This window comes from Rhinopithecus bieti, unplaced genomic scaffold, assembly GCF_001698545.2.
Source record: "Rhinopithecus bieti isolate Rb0 unplaced genomic scaffold, ASM169854v2 scaffold_57365, whole genome shotgun sequence".
Lineage (NCBI taxonomy): Eukaryota > Metazoa > Chordata > Mammalia > Primates > Cercopithecidae > Rhinopithecus > Rhinopithecus bieti.
In genome coordinates, this window is record NW_016822180.1 from 209,642 (window position 1) to 226,284 (window position 16,643).

The 16,643-nt window shown below is 53.1% G+C and overlaps 2 protein-coding genes across 2 annotated transcripts in view; one reads left to right on the forward strand and one right to left on the reverse strand.

Moving 5' to 3' along the window:
* Positions 1-3,982: 3,982 nt before the first annotated feature.
* ADAMTS4 (ADAM metallopeptidase with thrombospondin type 1 motif 4) lies at positions 3,983-12,484 on the reverse strand. Its single transcript, XM_017860853.1, has 9 exons — positions 11,391-12,484; positions 9,979-10,302; positions 9,593-9,725; positions 8,904-9,074; positions 7,381-7,667; positions 7,086-7,272; positions 6,663-6,838; positions 5,530-5,705; positions 3,983-5,033 (listed from the first exon to the last, which is right to left on the reverse strand). Exons 1-9 carry the CDS (start codon positions 12,015-12,017, stop codon positions 4,892-4,894), a joined length of 2,223 nt encoding a protein of 740 aa, XP_017716342.1. The 5' UTR covers positions 12,018-12,484; the 3' UTR covers positions 3,983-4,891.
* Positions 12,485-12,829: 345 nt separating this feature from the next.
* The window catches only part of NDUFS2 (NADH:ubiquinone oxidoreductase core subunit S2), a 15,586-nt gene continuing 11,772 nt past the window's right edge, over positions 12,830-16,643 (forward strand). Inside the window, exons 1-4 of the mRNA XM_017860811.1 lie at positions 12,830-12,900; positions 14,656-14,803; positions 15,528-15,690; positions 15,779-15,859. Of these exons, the coding sequence (XP_017716300.1) occupies positions 12,830-12,900; positions 14,656-14,803; positions 15,528-15,690; positions 15,779-15,859 (463 nt within the window). The remainder of the gene's footprint in view (positions 12,901-14,655; positions 14,804-15,527; positions 15,691-15,778; positions 15,860-16,643) is intronic.

Sequence of the window (16,643 nt, forward strand, 5' to 3'; positions counted from 1 at the left end):
CTGGGTCTGTCCCCATGTAAGATCCTGCCTGGGGAAGTTGTTCAGTGTTGTTGCTCCCCCGCCTTCCCTGACCCCCCTCTTTCTGAGCATTTTTAGCACTCGTGGTTTCCTCCAGCTGTCATCTGGTTTCTCCTGGTCCCAAAGATTTTGGCTTTGCCCCAGCAACAGTCAATAGGGAAGGTATTCAATTGGTTCAGAAACATCCTCTCAGCCAATAAAATGTTAATACATTGAAATTCACTTTCTTCTCCCTTCCTCCCCCACAAGCCCTGACCAATGAGATGCTAGTTTTGTCACTTACTGCCAATCTGGTATTTTAGAAAACAATATACTGTAATACTGTATGAAGATTACAGAAATGAGACTAGAGATGGAATAGAAGTATAAACGCCCATTCCACGGCACCCTCCAGGAACCCTGGCTATCCCACCTCTATTACAAAAATAGTGGCTGGACAAATGCCCAGATTTCCTCTGTTCAAACCACAGAAGCAGAGAATCTCAGGGGCAGAAGGGGCTTTAGGAAATTGGCTCAACCTATTGCTTCAACCTCCTCCCCCACCTCAAACACATACTCATGCACAACACTTGCCATCTCATAAAATGGTTGTCCAAACTCTTCTTGAACTTCTCTAGGGACAGGGCACTGACTCCCTTGTCATTCAAGGCCTTTTCTTTTTCCATTTCCTCTTTTCACCTCCAGGACCAGATATTTGAATTGTTTCAGTGCCTCCTTACTTCCTATTATTACTGTTTCTGTTCCTCCTTATATATCTACACCCCAGCTCAGGCCCATGAAGGCAATAAATAGGCAGATGGGAAATAGAGCTCACTGTGGCTCCTACAGGGAGATATGTGCCCCCCTACAACCCCATCCCTAGCAAGAACTTGTTAGACTCCTGTTAGGTAAAGCTTACCTACAACCTGGGTCTTGGAGAGGTGGTAAGGCAGAGACCATTCCAGAAAGGGGTCAGGCCTTGCCTGGGATTGAGGGCTGAGATGCCCATCACTTCTCTTTGACGAGCTAGCTCTCTCTGCCCCTCTTTCACCTTAGCTCCCGCTCACTTACCCAATCACAGAGGTGGCCTCAGCTCCAGTGAGCATAGCACATATAACCACTACAACCTCCATGGCCTGCCTCAACCCCATAGTCCCAGCTTCACATTCCAAGCAGTGTTTGGCATCCCAGCCAGGGGCTGCTATGGCAGAATGAAGTGCCTTTGGTTCCCCCATTCTTCCTTCTTCCACCTCCACCTCCACCTCAGGGTCTTCTTTACCTATAATTTCTCCCTCAACCCCACATCAAGTACCTTCCCCAATCCCTAGCAGTACTGCTTCTGCCTCTCAAAACTCCAAATTCTTGCAGGGTCTACCTACCACCCTTGCCCATCCCGGTTCCATCCATGACACACGCAGGACTGCCCAAGTTTTTTTTTTTTTTTTTTTTGAGATGGAGTCTCACTCTACCACCCAGGCTGGAGTGCAGTGGTGCAATTTCAGCTCACTGCAACCTCCACCTCCCAAGTTCAAGCAATCCTCCTGCCTCAGCCTCATGAGTAGCTGGGGCTACGGGCACTTGCCACCACACCTGGCTAATTTTTTGTATTTTTTTTTAGTAGAGATGGGGTTTCACCATGTTGGCCTGGCTGGTCTTTAACCCCTGACCTCAGGTGATCCACCCACCTCAGCCTCCCAAAGTGCTGAGATTACAGGTGTGAGCCACCATGCCTGGCCCCCTTTTGTTTGTTTTTTTGAGTTGGTGTTTTGGTCTCTCACCCAGGCTGGAGTATAGTGGCACGATCATAGCTTACCATAGGCTTGAACTCCTGGGCTCAAGCAATCCTCCTATTTTAGCCTTCCAAGTAGCTGGGACTGCAGGTGCCACCACGCCCAGCTAATTTTTCAATCTTTTTTTTTTTTTTGGTAGAGATGGAATCTTTCTATGCTGCCCAGGTTGGTCCCAACCTCCTGGCCTCAAGAAATCCTCCTGCCAAAGTACTGGGATTACAGGCGTCAGCCATCTCATCCAGCCCCAAATTCTTTCTCAAGCAATGCACCTTGCCCAGAGGGAAAATTTAGTCCCTCCCTCTCCTCGGGCATCAGGTATTCTGCCATTTTGGGGCACCTGGCTCCCTTGCCTCAGATCCTTTTCCAGGTTATTCTTTTTGCCTTCTTGCCTATTTCCTGCCAAACCACGTCCTGTTTTTTCGTTTTTGTTTTTGTTTTGAGACGGAGTCTCACTCTGTCGCCCAGGCTGGAGTGCAGTGGTGCGATCTCGGCTCACTGCAAGCTCCGCCTTCCGGGTTCACATGCCCGGCTTTTTTTTTTTGTATTTTTAGTAGACACGGGGTTTCACTATGTTAGCCAGGATGGTCTCGATCTCCTGACCTTGTGATCTGTCCACCTTGGCCTCCCTAAGTGCTGGGATTACAGGCGTGAGCCACCGTGCCTGGCTGTTTTTGTTTTATGAAATTTTATTATAATCTCACATCTTCTAGGCATTCTGCTGAGTTTACACTGGCAGATTCTGGAGACCCCATTCCATCTTCAGGTAGTCACAGGGGTAACCTCTCACATGGCCATGGCTATAACCTTTAGTATTTTGAAAATATTCTAGCATTTGTTCCCAGAACAACTCTGTGGAAGTAGATACTATTAGTCCCATATGAGCAATCTAAGGCTCAGCATCAGTGACTTACCCAACACTACTCAGCTAATAAGATGCCGAGCCCCAAATCGAATCCAGACCCGCTGGCTCCCACTCCAGTGCTCTTTCTACTGTTATGAAACCCAGACCCCTCAACTATCACCCTTATTACTAAGCACTCATTTGTGTTGATGCAGTTGTTCTTGTTATCTGTTCTTGTTATCCTGCACCTTCATGTTCTTGTCAATTGTATTTGTAGCCATGTGTTTACTATGTCTCCTTCCTGTGATTGGGAACCTCCAGAGGTGAGGGATGAAATTTTCCTTTCTCTGTTGGTCCCTCAGAACCCCAGATAGGGGTCTGCCAACCAAAGGAACGGACCCTGAGGATAAAGGCAGGCACCATGGATGTGGATCTTCGCCACCTTCAAGTGCATATAGAGAGTGGATGTGGACAGAAATTTGATAATAGTAAGTAACAGTGCTGCCATTTGTTGAGCACTTACTAGATGCTGAGCATTATGCTAGTTCTTTATTTACATTATTTAATCCTCACAACAAACTTCTAAGGGAGGTCTTATTATTGGCAAATGAGAAATCTAATGCTCGGAGACATGGAGTTAGGATGCAACCACATCTGTCTAACTCCAAAAGGATCATATAAATAGCAGAATTAAATTTAGATTTTAAAAATATGTGCCGGGCGTGGTGACTCACGCCTGTAATCCCAGCACTTTGGGAGGCCGAGGCAGGTGGATTAGCTGAGGTCAGGAGTTCAAGAGCAGCCTGGCCACATGGCAAAACCCTGTCTCTACTAAAAATACAAAAATTAGCTGGGCATGGCTGGGCACAGTAGCTCACACCTGTAATCCCAGCACTTTGGGAGACGAAGGCAGGTGGATCAACTGAGGTCAGGAGTTCGAGACCAGGCTGGCCAACATGGTAAAAACCCGTCTCTACTAAAAATACAAAATTAGCCGGGCATGGTGGTGGGTGCCTGTAATCTCAGCTACTTGGGAGTCTGAGGCAGGAGAATTGCTGGAACCCGGGTGGCGGAGGTTGCAGTGGGCTGAAATCACGCCATTGCACTCCAGCCCTGGTGACAACAGCGAGACTCTGTCTTAAAAAAAATATATATATATATTAGCCAGGGCATAGTGGCGGAAGCCTGTAATCCCAGCTACTCAGGAGGCTGAGGCATGAGAATCACTTGAACCTGGAAGGCGGAGGATGCAGTGAGCTGAGACTGTGCCATTGCACTCCAGCGTGGGCAACAGAGGGAGATTCTGTCTCAAAAAAAAAAAAAAGAAAAGAAAGAAAGAAAGGAAGAAAAAAAAAAAAAGATAATCCCTCACTCCCTGAAGGCCCACCCTACCCTTTACTTTTCTTTTCCCAAAAAATAAAATTCATTAAGAGGAAAGCAGAACAGGTTGTACCTCATACATAAGCACACACACATTTTCACACACACACACACACACACACACACACCACTTATACCTATCATCACCACCCTGGATTTCCTAGCCCCAGGGTGAGGGCTATGAGGGGTCAGGGGTCAGGTTCCCCCGGACCCTAGTCCTTGTTCCCTTCCCTGGTGCTAAATAAAAGTGAATAAATACTAAATAAATACAACTGGGGCCCAGGCCCACCCTGCCTTCCCCCTCCCTCCTGTGACCCGCAGGGCAGAGGGGGCAGTTTAGATGGAGGGCTGTCTGTCAGCCCCTTCCATCCACTAACCCGTCACTGCCTCCCAGGGCAGGAAACCAGGGCAGGGCCAGCCTGCACATAAGGGCGAGAGGAGGGGCAGGTCTCATGCCCACAGCCCCTCCCCACTGAGTCTTAGCATGAGGCAGCAACAGAAGCTCTCTCTTTCTCCCAGCTAAGTCCAAGGCCCCGGTGCCCAGAAAGGGCAGCCGGGATAGTGAGGTTATTTCCTGCCCACCCAGGGGCGCCGCCGAAGGATCTCCAGAATCTGTGCTCTTCGGTGCAGCCAGTCCTGGGGAGTGGGGCGTGGTGTTGAAGGGGTTGGCCGGGGCACAAAGAAGCTGTATCGGAGGCGTGCATCCTGGGGGTTGCCAGCCACTAGGACTTGCAGTGTCAAAGGCTGGGCCAGTGGCCCATGGCCTGACAGTGTCTCTGAGGCTGCAGTGGCCCCGCTGTAGCGCAAGCTGACTGCCCCAGGCAGTACCACACCACATCTGTGGGACGGCATTCAGTGTGTATTTCCACGCAATTGAGGGCGACTAGGAGACATCTGGCAGCTTCAGACGCCAAGTAGTGCCTCCGCGTGGCCAGGGTTTCCCTGCTGCCGCGACAAAAAAAAAAAAAAATGAATGGTGGGGGTGCCCCCTGCGGGGATAGCTGACCACACTGTTGTATCCGTACCTGTGTGGAAGGAATAGACGGAGAGCTCAGGATCACCTGAATCCCCTCAGCTTTCTGAGCTGTGTTTATGTGACTACATGTGTGTACATGTGTGTAGATGGTTGTCACCCCATCCTATATGAACTGTTCAGTCTGGATCAGAGCTACATGCACATGTGCCCTTTTGCCTCTTATCTCTGGACCTTTACACCCACTGCCCCCTTATTGAGGTGCCCTTCCAAGTCCCACTTCCTTGGTACCTAATTCCTACCCTCCTTCTGAGACTCAGCTCAGGGGTCACCTCCAAGGAAGCCTTCCCTGATGTCCACAAGGGCACTCACAACACCCTGTTCCGACCTCGGATGAACACATGGGACACTGCACTGTAGCTGCCTACTCATCTATCTCCGGCTAGACTGTGAGCTCTTTGAGAGTGGAAACAGTGCTGAGTTCCCCTCTGCATCTCCAGGACCCAGAATGTCCAGGAAGGTAGAGAGAGGAATGACGGTGAAAGAACCTGAATTTTTTGAAGGAGCCTGACTGCTTGCTGCAGCCAGAACCGTCCCCTCCGCACACCATGCACTTGTCAAACTTCTTCTTGGAGCCAATGATGCGGTCACAGCCAGCATGGATGCAGCGGCCCTGGACACAGACCGAGGAGCTGTCCGGGGAACAGGGGGTCCCATCTACCACCTGAGGAGAAGAGAGAGAACAATGCCGAAGGTTCCTCCTAAGTCAAGAGGGGTTGGTAAGTCAAACAAGACCCATGTCCCATCAGGGAAGGGATGTCGGAAAAGTTGGATGAAGTAAGGGATGTAGATGGGTGAGTGCCAGCCACCATGTGGGTGATAATCATAACAATAATTATTATCACATATAACATCTAGCCAGCATTTTCAGAGCACTGAGTATGAATCACACAGCAAGCTAAGTGTTTTACAGACACAAAAGTAAATCTCACCACCACTATTTGAGGTTTTTAGGGATGGAACGTTGAGGTTTAGAAAGGTTAAGGAACCTGTCCAAAAGCCATACAAATGGCAAGCAGAGGAGCCAAGATGGGAAGTGCAGGTCTGTCTGGTCCTACCAGCAAGCCCTAAACCTTCATGGCACTGTCCCTAAATGGACGCTAGAGGGCAATCAGCCTGTAGAAATTCTCAGGTTGGGGCAAAGGGAGCAAAATGCTCCTAGGGCTTGTTTTTCTTTGTGCAGCCTTCAACCCACCACCCTATCACAGAGACGGAATGTGGGGACTTCAGTCATCTCCAGAAGGCCTGTCCATTGAGGGCTGGCTGTCCAGGAGCTGAATGAGGCCACCACTGTAATTTGACAGAGGAGCCCATGGAAGAGGGGTCAAGGACTTGCCCCAAAGGCCACACATTCCATTCTCACCAAATGCAGCACTAGAAGATGGGGAGTCAGAGGAAAAGAAACCACAGGAAATAGGATAGGCTAGAGGGCCAAGTATCTGGAGTCTGGGGCTTGTTTTCCTGATACCCATGTACAGATAAGTCTGAGTGGAATCCTGGACTGGGCTGGCATGGCTGTGGAAACAGGGTTACTTTGGGGGATCTTTGTCATCAGAAAGCAGAGGGAGCACTGGGCGGGGGTATGACCATAGACAGGGCCTGGGGGTGTCCTGACCCTCACCCGTGGCTCCAGCACATAGTAGTAGCCCAGTGCCCGGGCCTGGCAGGTGAGTTTGCACTGGTCTTGGGGGGCCACGCCTGTGTAGCGAGGAACCCAGTCCATGGGCCCTGGGAAGCTCTTGAAGAGGTCGGTGCGGTGGTTGTAGGCAGCACACTGTTCCTCGCGGAAGGTCAGGGCTGGAGGGGTAAAACAGTCAGAGCCCCTCCTTCCTCACATCACCCCATACCCCTCCACCCAGCTCCTGAGAGCTTTAGACAGCACAGCTCTGCTCTTCCCCACAGACGGCCAAGGACAATTCCCAGAGGTTAAAGGCACTCCCCACAACAGCAGGGGAATCAACACCCCCTTGGTCTTGAACTCAAGGGACAGTCCTTTCTGCTCTACTGTCCCCTCCCAAGGGCTCCCATCCCTGCTACTCCTCACCTGAGCCAGTTGGGCAGTCCTCGGTGTTGCAGGAGCAGAAGCGGGTACGGCGGCCCTCACAGTACTTGCCACCATTCCGGGGGACAGGCCTAGTGCAGTCTCGGGAGGAGAACTGGACACCACCCCCACAGGTCCGAGAGCAGTCACCCCATGGTCCCCAGGGACCCCAGCCACCAGCCTGTGGAGTCTGCAAAGGCACAGAATGGAAGTGGGGCATAAGTGAACTCTCTCCCGGGCTTAGGGCTGATCCCCACACCCCTGGGCCCTTTACCCCACCCCTGCCCTAGGATCTCACATTGAAGTCCTGGAGCTGGTCCATGTGGAGGCAGCGACCACCCATGCAGGCTTGTGCGGGCCCGCAGGGTGTGCCATCGGCCCAGGGCGAGTGTTTGGTCTGGCACATGGCATGGCCATTGAGGTGGCCAGAGCACCAGAGGGCAGCACAGGGTGGTGGCAGCTGTGGACAATGGCGTGAGTCGGGCCCGAAGGTCAGCTGGCACTGGCGGTCAGCATCATAGTCCTTGCCAGGGAAAGTCACAGGCAGATGCAATGGAGCCTCTGGTTTATCTAAGAGACAGTGCCCTGAGAAGGGGGTTGGGGCATAAAGTCAGCAACAGGCTGAGAGGAGCATTCAGGATTGCCAGCAGAAAGCTTAGGCTCCCTGGGGCTTTATGGAGCCTATAAAAACAATCCTAGGACTATAAGAGGATTAAAATTTTTTTATTTATAATTTATATTTTAATTACTTACTTTTTTTTTTTTCAGAGACAGAGTCTTGCTCTGTGACTCAGGCTGTAGTACAGTGGCATGATCATGGCTCACTACAGCCTCAAACTTCTGGGCTCAAGCAAACTTCCTGCCTTGGGCTCCTAAGTAGCTGGGATTACAGGCATGTGCCATGTCCAGCTAATTTTTTGGAATTTTTTGTTGCCATAAGGTCTTGCTATGTTGTCTAGGCTAATCTCAAACTCCTGGTCTCAAGCAATCCTCCCACCTCAGCCTCCCAAAGCATTGGGATTACAGGTGTAAGCCACTGTGCCTAGCCCTGTAAGAGGCTTTAATGGGCAACTATAATTTATTGGATGCTTATTATGTGATGAGCATTGGCTAAATGCTTGACCAGCATGTATTTAACCATGGCAAATACCTATGAGATAGGTACCACTATTATACTTATCTGACACATCAACTACAAACACAGAGAAGTGAAGTAACTTACAGTCACACATCTACACCTGCTTAAAGAACAGAATAAGAGGCCAGGCATGGTTGCTCAATGCCTGTAATCGCAGCACTTTGGAAGGCTGAGGTGGGAGGATTGCTTGAGCCTAAGAGTTCGAGACCAGCCCAGGCAACACAGTGAGACCTCATCTCTATTTTAAAAACAAACAAACAAAATGGATAGGAACTCAGTTCTGCCTATTCTAACCAACTATAGAATACTTGAGTTTGCTTCTCATCAACATCTCTGCCTAGTGGCAGTCATCCTGCTATTCTTGCATACCTCACTGAGTGACAAGGTAATCACGTCCTTCACAGCCAGCCCATTCCAGTGGTGGACAGTTCTGGCCCTCAGAAGGTCCGTTCTAATTCTACTGAGCCAAAATTCACCTCCTCTAGCTATGCTATTTATTCTGGGAGGAAGTGAGAACTACACAAAGACAGAAAGACAGCAGCATTTCTCACCCTTTCCCACACTGCAGAGGAAGCACACTTGGGGGAGGCAATTTGGCCCATGCAGAATGCAGCAGAAGTGAGAGTGCCCTGGAGGACAGGAATTGAGTCCTACCCAGGGAAAGGTAAGTGCCATCTGCTTACCATAGCCATTGTCCAGGAAGTCAGTGATGAAGCGGGCACTGCAGGGGGACCAGGGCTCCTCAGGATCCACATGAGCCATCACAGGGGCCATGACATGGTGAGAGGTGCTCAAAGGCCCATTCAAACTGATGCATGGCTTGGAATTGTCATGGAGCATGTTGAAGACATGACCTATGGGAGCAGAGGCCCTGATAGGATCTGAGGGTCCCTTCCTCATGCCCTGAGGGACTCCATCATAAATCTGGCTGCAGCTGTGGATGATCAGATCCATTCCCCACCTCACCCTGCCCCCAGTCCCTTCCTTTCTGGTACTCTCAGGGCTCCCAGTATGTAGCCCCGTCTCTTTCTCTGTCTCCTCTTCTCCAAAATATACTCCGAGCCCCTCCCTATCCATTTTTCCTTATGGCCAACATTCCCAACTGTGACCCCACCCATTCCCTCTCTGACTTCCCCTCCAAATACACACACACAGAGAGAGAGAGAGAGAGAAAGAGAGATCACAGTAGTTTCTACGAACTAATTTAATAGAAAAATGTAAATGTATGTCTACACCTGGAGCAGAGAGGAGTAATAGCCCTATACCTAGGCCTGGGGAAGAATACCTTGGGGCCCCATTAACACTGTGGTGAACTTAGTACCCCTCCCCACCTTCTCCTCCCTAATACCTTTCTCATCCACCCCCACTTTACCCAGTTCATGAGCTGCAGTGAAGGCCGACTGGAGCCCATCATCCTCCACGATAGCACAGCTCCGAGCCGGGTCGCACACGGTGCCCACATCAGCCATACCCAGTGTGTCGCAAGTGGAGACTCCACACAGGTCCTGTGGAGAGGGATCATAGAAGGTGCATAGACAGCCAAGACACCTGGGTCCATTGGGTTGAGATCTAGATTCCTGGGGACCTGGGCACTGAGGACCCAGCGCTGTCAGGGCCTAGGTAGCCACACATGGCAGTGTGGCTGGGGCAAGGCACCATGTCACACAACTCCAGGAACATCATTTGCATCATAGTCTATGTAGTGGTGCTTCTTAGAATTGTGCAGTGCATGGCCTGCGGTGCTGACTGGGGCCTCACCTGACGGGTAAACAGAATGGCTGTGTCAAAGTGGTCAGGGTCCGAGTCCTCAGGGGTGTTGAGGCCCCGCTGCCAGGCACAGAAGCTGCGCAGGGTCTGGGCAGCACTGGGCCCCACTTGGGGCCCCTCCTCGCCTGACCCCAGGATCACTAGCCGAGTCACCACCAAGCTGACAGGATTGCGGATGCTTGGGTGCTTGAAGGCCTTGGCCGCTGCTGCCATCACTGTTAGCAGGTAGCGCTTTAGCCCTGCACCGTGGAATGCGGCCATCTTGTCATCTGCCACCACCAGCGTCTCCACGAATCTACTCAGTGAAGCAAAGCGCTGGAGAGAAAAAGGGAGAGGAAGAACCTGAAATAGCCTGTCAGACCCATGGGTTGGTCGATTCTCCAATCCCTCACTTCCTGGGTCTTGAACTCAGCATAGTCAGCTGGGTGCCCCCCCCCCCATTTCTGACTCCTGGCGGGTCTTGGTTGGGCCCTTCCCCCAACACCAAATCCCAGGGCTTTTGTGGTAACTCTGAGGAGTCAACAGCTGGTTCTAAGAAGGGGAGGAGAAGGGGACGCCACATCCCAGGGCTGCGGGAGCCCCAGAGGTGAGAGCAGCCTGGACTGCCATCAGGAGGCACTTTGGGGTTCTCCAGGCCTGAGTGTGTCTGGGACCTATGGGACCAGGGCTAGAGGGCTGGGCTGCAACGTGTCTGCCCTGTGTGGTTGGAGGAACGATTCAGTCAGCAGCTAGGGCCAGGGCCAGAGCTCAGCGTGGCGGGTGTGGAGCGAGCGTCTGGTCTGGATTAAAGCTGGAGAAGGAGGAGGGAGGAGGGAAGGGAAGAAGCGGGAGACTAGGAGTGGGAGGGAGGAAGGGATGGAGCCTCAGGCAGCCTCGCAGTCCAGCCACAGTGTGGGAAGGGGATTGACCAGAAGGAGGTATGGGATACCCTCCCTCTCTCGCCACTCCTGCCGTAGTTTGCAGTTTGCCACAGTGATTTTAAAGGCAGCATCAGAAGCCAGACACTAAGCCCTAGGGCCTCAAATCTCACTCCTTTAGCTGGGGGTGGGGGATGAAAATCAAATTTGGGGCAGAGAAAAGAGCCAAGGCCAAGGGGCTGTTAGGAGACCTTTACTGCTGGGGACTGTGCCAGTAGGAGATGCCATGGCCAGGAAGGGGTGGGGTGGAGAGGGGGAGCAGTTATTCCCAGCCCGGAGTCTCTGGCCCACCTCTGAAGGAGAAGGGTGAAGGGGAGAGGCCTGAGCCTTACCAAGAAAGGAGGCTCATGAAAAGAGGAAAGGCAGGCAGAAGGGAGGGAAGCAGAATGGCCAGAAGTGGAAGTGGGTGGAGAGAGGGTGAATAGGGGTCAGTAGGACAGACATGGCGGGAGGACACCGCAAGACACAGACTCCAGGGCTGCCTACCTTGGCTCTTCGGGGTCTGGGGCTGGGGCTTCCAGGAGGAGGCTTGACGTTGCACATGGGACCTTGGCCACTGGCAGGACTCTTCCGGCGTAGGATGTGAGCCCCAGGTCCCCCAGCGGAGTTAGGGGTGCCTCCCTCCAGGGGCTGGAGGTGGAGTTCAGCCCCCCGATACTGTAACACCCCTAACAGGGCTCCCCCATCCCAGTGCAGAGATGCCACCGACTCCGGATCTCCATTGATGGTGCCAGTAAGGTAGGTGCCAGGCTCTGCTCCACCCAGCAGCTCAGGCGCCTGGCCCAGGTACTGCACTGTCAGCCCCTCGACCTGCACGCCGGAGTCCTGCTCCAGCTCTAGTAGCAGCGTCTCCCCAAAGGCCTGCAAGCGGCACAACAGCCTGGCAGGGGCGCCCGAGCCAGGCAGGACGCTGCCGTTGAGCTTCTCTGGAAACACGATCTCCTCCTCCCGGGGGAGGGGGCTGGCCAGCCAGGCCGAGGGCAGGAGAGAGGCCAGCAGAAGCAGCCACACCAGCCAGGAGAGCGGCACAATGGGGAGCAGGAGGCAGGGTTGGGCTCCCGACAGCCAGCGCCCCGCCAAGCCCCTCCCGGGATGCGCGCCTGTCTGGGACATGGCACTGGTCCTGCAGCTGGAAAGGACTGAGGCCGTCTGGGGCACCAAGTCCTCCACACCCTAGCTTTGGAAAGCTCCTCTCTGTTAGCCTGGGGGCTTGGACTCCTGCCAAGGTCAGAGGCAGTTTTCAGAAGGGCTGGGGACCTTTAAAGGAAATGGAGAAAACTTAGTCCTTGGGCTTGGGAGAGGCGCCCAGGGGTCTGGCTTCTCCAAACTCTCCTCCTGAGCCCTCCTTTCCTGGATCTTTGTCTTTCCCTGCCTGTGTCTTCTGTAGCTTCTCTGGCCTCTCCCTCTGTAGGAGGACTCTGTCTGGGCCGCTTCTGTGCCTGCCCTGTCTCTGCCTTCTTCCGCTGTGCCTTTGTCTCTCTTTCCTCCTCTGTCTCTCTCGTGCCTATGGGTCTGTGGGTCTCCCTGTGGGTTCTCCCCAGCCTCTCTCCGCGCCAGCTCTTTTAAGCATGGTGAGCCTCTGCGGTTGATTGGCTGATCTCTAAGCCACTCAGCTGAGCTCTGTCGGTGGGACTCAGATGGGTGTATCATCGCTTCCCAAAAAAATGGGACTTGCCCAGGGGAGGGGAATCTCTAGCAGTCGAATGGATAATAGGCACTGGGCCAGCTGATGACATAGCCTTTTCCCAAACTCCACAATCAGCCCTCAGCTGTCTCTTTCCCTTTTTGGTGGGACAGAGCCCCAGGAGAGGCAGAGAGTGAGGGAAAGGGCCTGGCCAGCATGCACAGATAGGATAACAGTCCTGGGAGAATTCCTGCTCTTATAGTCTAACCTAGCATGGCCTCTCTTTTCTCAAGGCTCCCTCATGCTGCCCTTTGGCCCCAGTGGCTGGTTTCCAGGGCTGCGGGGACTGAGTGAACTGCCTGAGAAAAGAGGGTAGGGAACAGGTAAGGAGACATCAAGAGGGAAGAACAAAGAAAGGAGGTAACTTGACATGGCTCAGGGTAGAACTGAGCAACTGGGAAGAGTAAAAGAGGCAGGGTAATGGGGGAAGCAAGGAGACAGTGATCATGGAGTTGACTGCCCAAAGGTAGGATGATCCTGCTTGGAATGAACGTACTGGAGGCGGCAGATGACAAGGCAGGAGGGGTTAAAGACTTTTCCTTTTATAGGCTGATCCAGGATGGCACCTCCTCTTTTCTAACGTCCCTTCTATCCCTCAGGATCCCCCTTCCCGAGTTACCACTACCCACCCCCTCCAAAGCCCAGAACAGCCATTCCGCCTCCATTTCCCCCCAGGGTTCCCCCTCCCGACTTCCTGACTCCCCATTTCCCTGGCCCAGCTCCCAGTAGCTTCCCCCAGGCTTTTGGCCCTTCTCCTACCCACTCCCAACTGCCCTAAACCCTCCCCCAGGCTCAAGTCAGCCAGCCCCAGCATAGGCAAGACTTGCTCTCAGGAACCCAGATTCACCCAGTATCAGTCTGGGGGAATCCCCACCTGGCTCCCACCACCCACCCCACCTTGCTCTGAGAACCCAGTGGTTCCTGGAATATCTAGTAATCTTTTTAATTCTCCCTGTGGCAGGGAGAGGGTGGAGGCAGCATTGTGCTTATAGGGAAATTAGGGTACTGGGAGAAATCCATTGCCTGGGGTGGGAGAGTGGCTGGGGAGGAAGAGGTGGTGTTAGGGAAGGAAGCAAATTATTCCTTTGACTTTGGATAGGAGGGAACTCGCAAAAGAGGTCTTGGGTGTGAACTCTCAAGGCAAGGAAGGGTTCAGAAGTAGGGGCAATTTCTGCTCACCCCATCCTCTGGCTGCTTGTTTCCCCAGGAAATCCCCAGGAAGGAGAGTGCAGTCAGCAGTCCCTTTCCTTTCCCAGAAGTGGACCACCTCCTCCTGCCTCTATTCCCCTATTCACTCTGCTTTGTCACCTCCTGTCCCCTGCATATCATATCCGTCAGAATACTTCCTTTCCCCCTCCCTTCCTGCTCAGGTCGGTAATACCTGCCCTGGTGCCTGTCACTTCTTGGATCACCCACCCCCTTGTGACTGCCAGACCCACCTCTTGACCCACCACTTGTCTGACCCTGGTTCTAAGCCAAGGGGGCTGGGACTAGAGGAATCAGACAAGGGATGGGAGACCAGAAGGGGCAGGGGCAAGAGGAGCTATCACCAGAGAACTCTACTGCCCCTTTCCACTCCCCTATTTGAGATGAGGACAAAGGGGGTGACTAAGCAGTGAAAGACAAAGGGCTTTAGAGTGGTTGCAGCAGTGTGTGTGGGGGTGTTGGCAGCCGGGAGAAGGCACAAAAGCTGCAGTGTCCTAGGCAGCCCCTCAGAAGCCCCCACGCCAGTCCCAGCTCTAGCTGCCCCCAGGGCCACGCAACCCAGAGTCTATCCTGACTTCTCCCAAGCTGGATCAAGGCAAATAAATGCAATCCTTCCCATCCCCCACCACCATGGCCACATTTGCTGTGTTTCAACAATAGACAGAAAGAAGGCCCAGGGAAAGAGCAAGGAATGAGGAGAGCAGAGGGACCAAACCTCTGCCCTGGCTCTGTGGCAGCTCCCTTGTCTAGCTCAGGTCCTGGTCAGTTCCCACAGCCAAGGATCTGGCCCCACCCTTTGGTACAGTTCCCATTAGGTCAATTCCCAGGCCAGAAGTCTGGCTTTCCCCTCTTTCTCTGCAGTGAAGAATTCCTCTGTCTCTGCTTCCTGGTCTGTCTGCCTCACCCTGCTGCGCTGCTGGTGGGCTGTGTCCCAGGGATCCTGTCTAGGGGATATCTGGGGAAGGCGTCTTTCCAGGCTCAGAGTTGGAGAGTAGTACAGACTCTACGGGTGGGTGGCCCAGCTGGAGTTGGGCTTAGAGGCAGAGGGAGAAAACAGGAACTAGCCTCTAAGGCTGGAAAAGTCTTTGTCCATACAGAATTGGGATCAGACTCCTGGTGCTACTACATTTCCATGCTATTGGCCATTACCCAGGAGGGCTATAGCAGGGTCAGAAAGACGTTAGGGAAAGGTGGCTGACGCAAGACGGAAGTGGGGTATGAGGCATCTCTAAGGGTGCTTCCTGGGTCTATGATTCTGTAGGTTCGGGAAGCCTGGCGGATGTCAGGGTCACCCACAGAGGACCTCCATTCCCCCATGTGGGATGAGGTGGCTCCTACACACCCCGATACTCCCCTCCGCACCACCAATGCCGGTGGCCTTGGCAATCCTATTGTTTTTTGTTTTGGTTTGGCGGGAGCTCTCAGACCCGCCCAGCCCCACTTAGGCTCCTTTCTCCAATCTCAATTTAGGACATCTGGAAATTAGCTGGCTTTCCCGACTCCGATCTTTTGGATTCAGTGATGGGAAGGTAATTGGCAAAGCCTGGGGCTACCCTATAAGGGCAGGGCTCAGATACAATCCGAGAGCAGGACTGAAGCGGGAGGGCGGCCAAGGCGGAAGGGAGTAGGGAAGAAAGCGCCGCGCGTTTCCGAGATACGCAAGCGGGCTTAGCGAGAGAGCATGAAGTATTTGCCTCTCGCAGGAACGGCAATTTTCCCTTGCTCGCTCCTAGAAAAGCCAGCCAGGAGCTGTGGGAGGAACCGCCCTCAGTAAAGATGATGGCTGTCACCGTTATCTAAACGCAAGTGAAGCCGAGTCACAGGACCCGGATGTTGTCAGGTCGACGGTAAACGACCCTGCCAGCTTCCAAAAGGGCGGCTTCACTGTGCGAATAGGTGAGAAGCCAACAAGGAGGCGCTGGCGTCACTTCCGCCCGGTTCTCCTTCCCGCAGTCTACAGCCGGAGTAAGATGGCGGCGCTGAGGGCTGTGTGCGGCCTCCGGGGCGTCGCGGCCCAGGTGCTGCGGCCTGGGGCTGGAGTCCGACTGCCGATTCAGCCCAGCAGGTGAGATCGAGGGCAGCCCTCGACACACTTTCTCCAAGGCTAGGGTTTCTCAGGTTGGGGACGCTTTACTCCCCCAGAAAAGAATAACCCAAGACTGTGACCCCATTGTCCATCCCTGATTTCTTGGGCTACAAGATGCGGTGTCGCCCACTCTGGCGAGGGAGGGGAGAGGGTCTAGAGTTCGTTCAGTCCAGAGGTGAAATCAGCGGAGTGGGAGACTCTGCTTTTTAGCTTGAGTAATTTGAATGCACCTCTCCTGTCATACCTCAGTAAAACTCAGCCAAAGAGCCAGAATGCTCGCTGTCTCTGTCGTTGACCTTGAATAAACACTTTTCTCACGTTCATGTTCACCTGGTTGATAATATCAATACGATGAAAATATAAAGAAGCTAGGATCCCAACCTTGCATGCCCAGGGGTGATGGGTGAAATTATTCCAGGAATAATTTGTTAGTAGGAATTGAACCTTTAGAGTTCCAGCTTATTTTGCCGAAGCTACATTAACTTCAGATCAGTGACTTGGCATTAAAAAAACCCAGGACAGGCCGGGCGCGGTGGCTCAAGCCTGTAATCCCAGCACTTTGGGAGGCCGAGACGGGCGGATCACGAGGTCAGGAGATCGAGACCATCCTGGCTAACACGGTGAAACCCCGTCTCTACTAAAATACAAAAACTAGCCGGGCGAGGTGGCGGGCGCCTGTAGTCCCAGCTCCTCGGGGGGCTGAGGCAGGAGAATTGCGTATTCTCGGGAGGCTGATCTTGCAGTGAGCTTAGATCTGGCCATT

Coding starts and splice junctions, on each gene's coding strand:
- ADAMTS4 (XM_017860853.1), bottom strand. CDS start 12,017: ATGTCCCAGACAGGCGCGCATCCCGGGAGGGGCTTGGCGGGGCGCTGG. Junction 9,075..9,592: donor CACTGCAGCTCATGAACTGG/GTAAAGTGGGGG, acceptor CTGCTCCCATAG/GTCATGTCTTCAACATGCTC. Junction 6,839..7,085: donor GGACTGCCCAACTGGCTCAG/GTGAGGAGTAGC, acceptor TTACCCCTCCAG/CCCTGACCTTCCGCGAGGAA.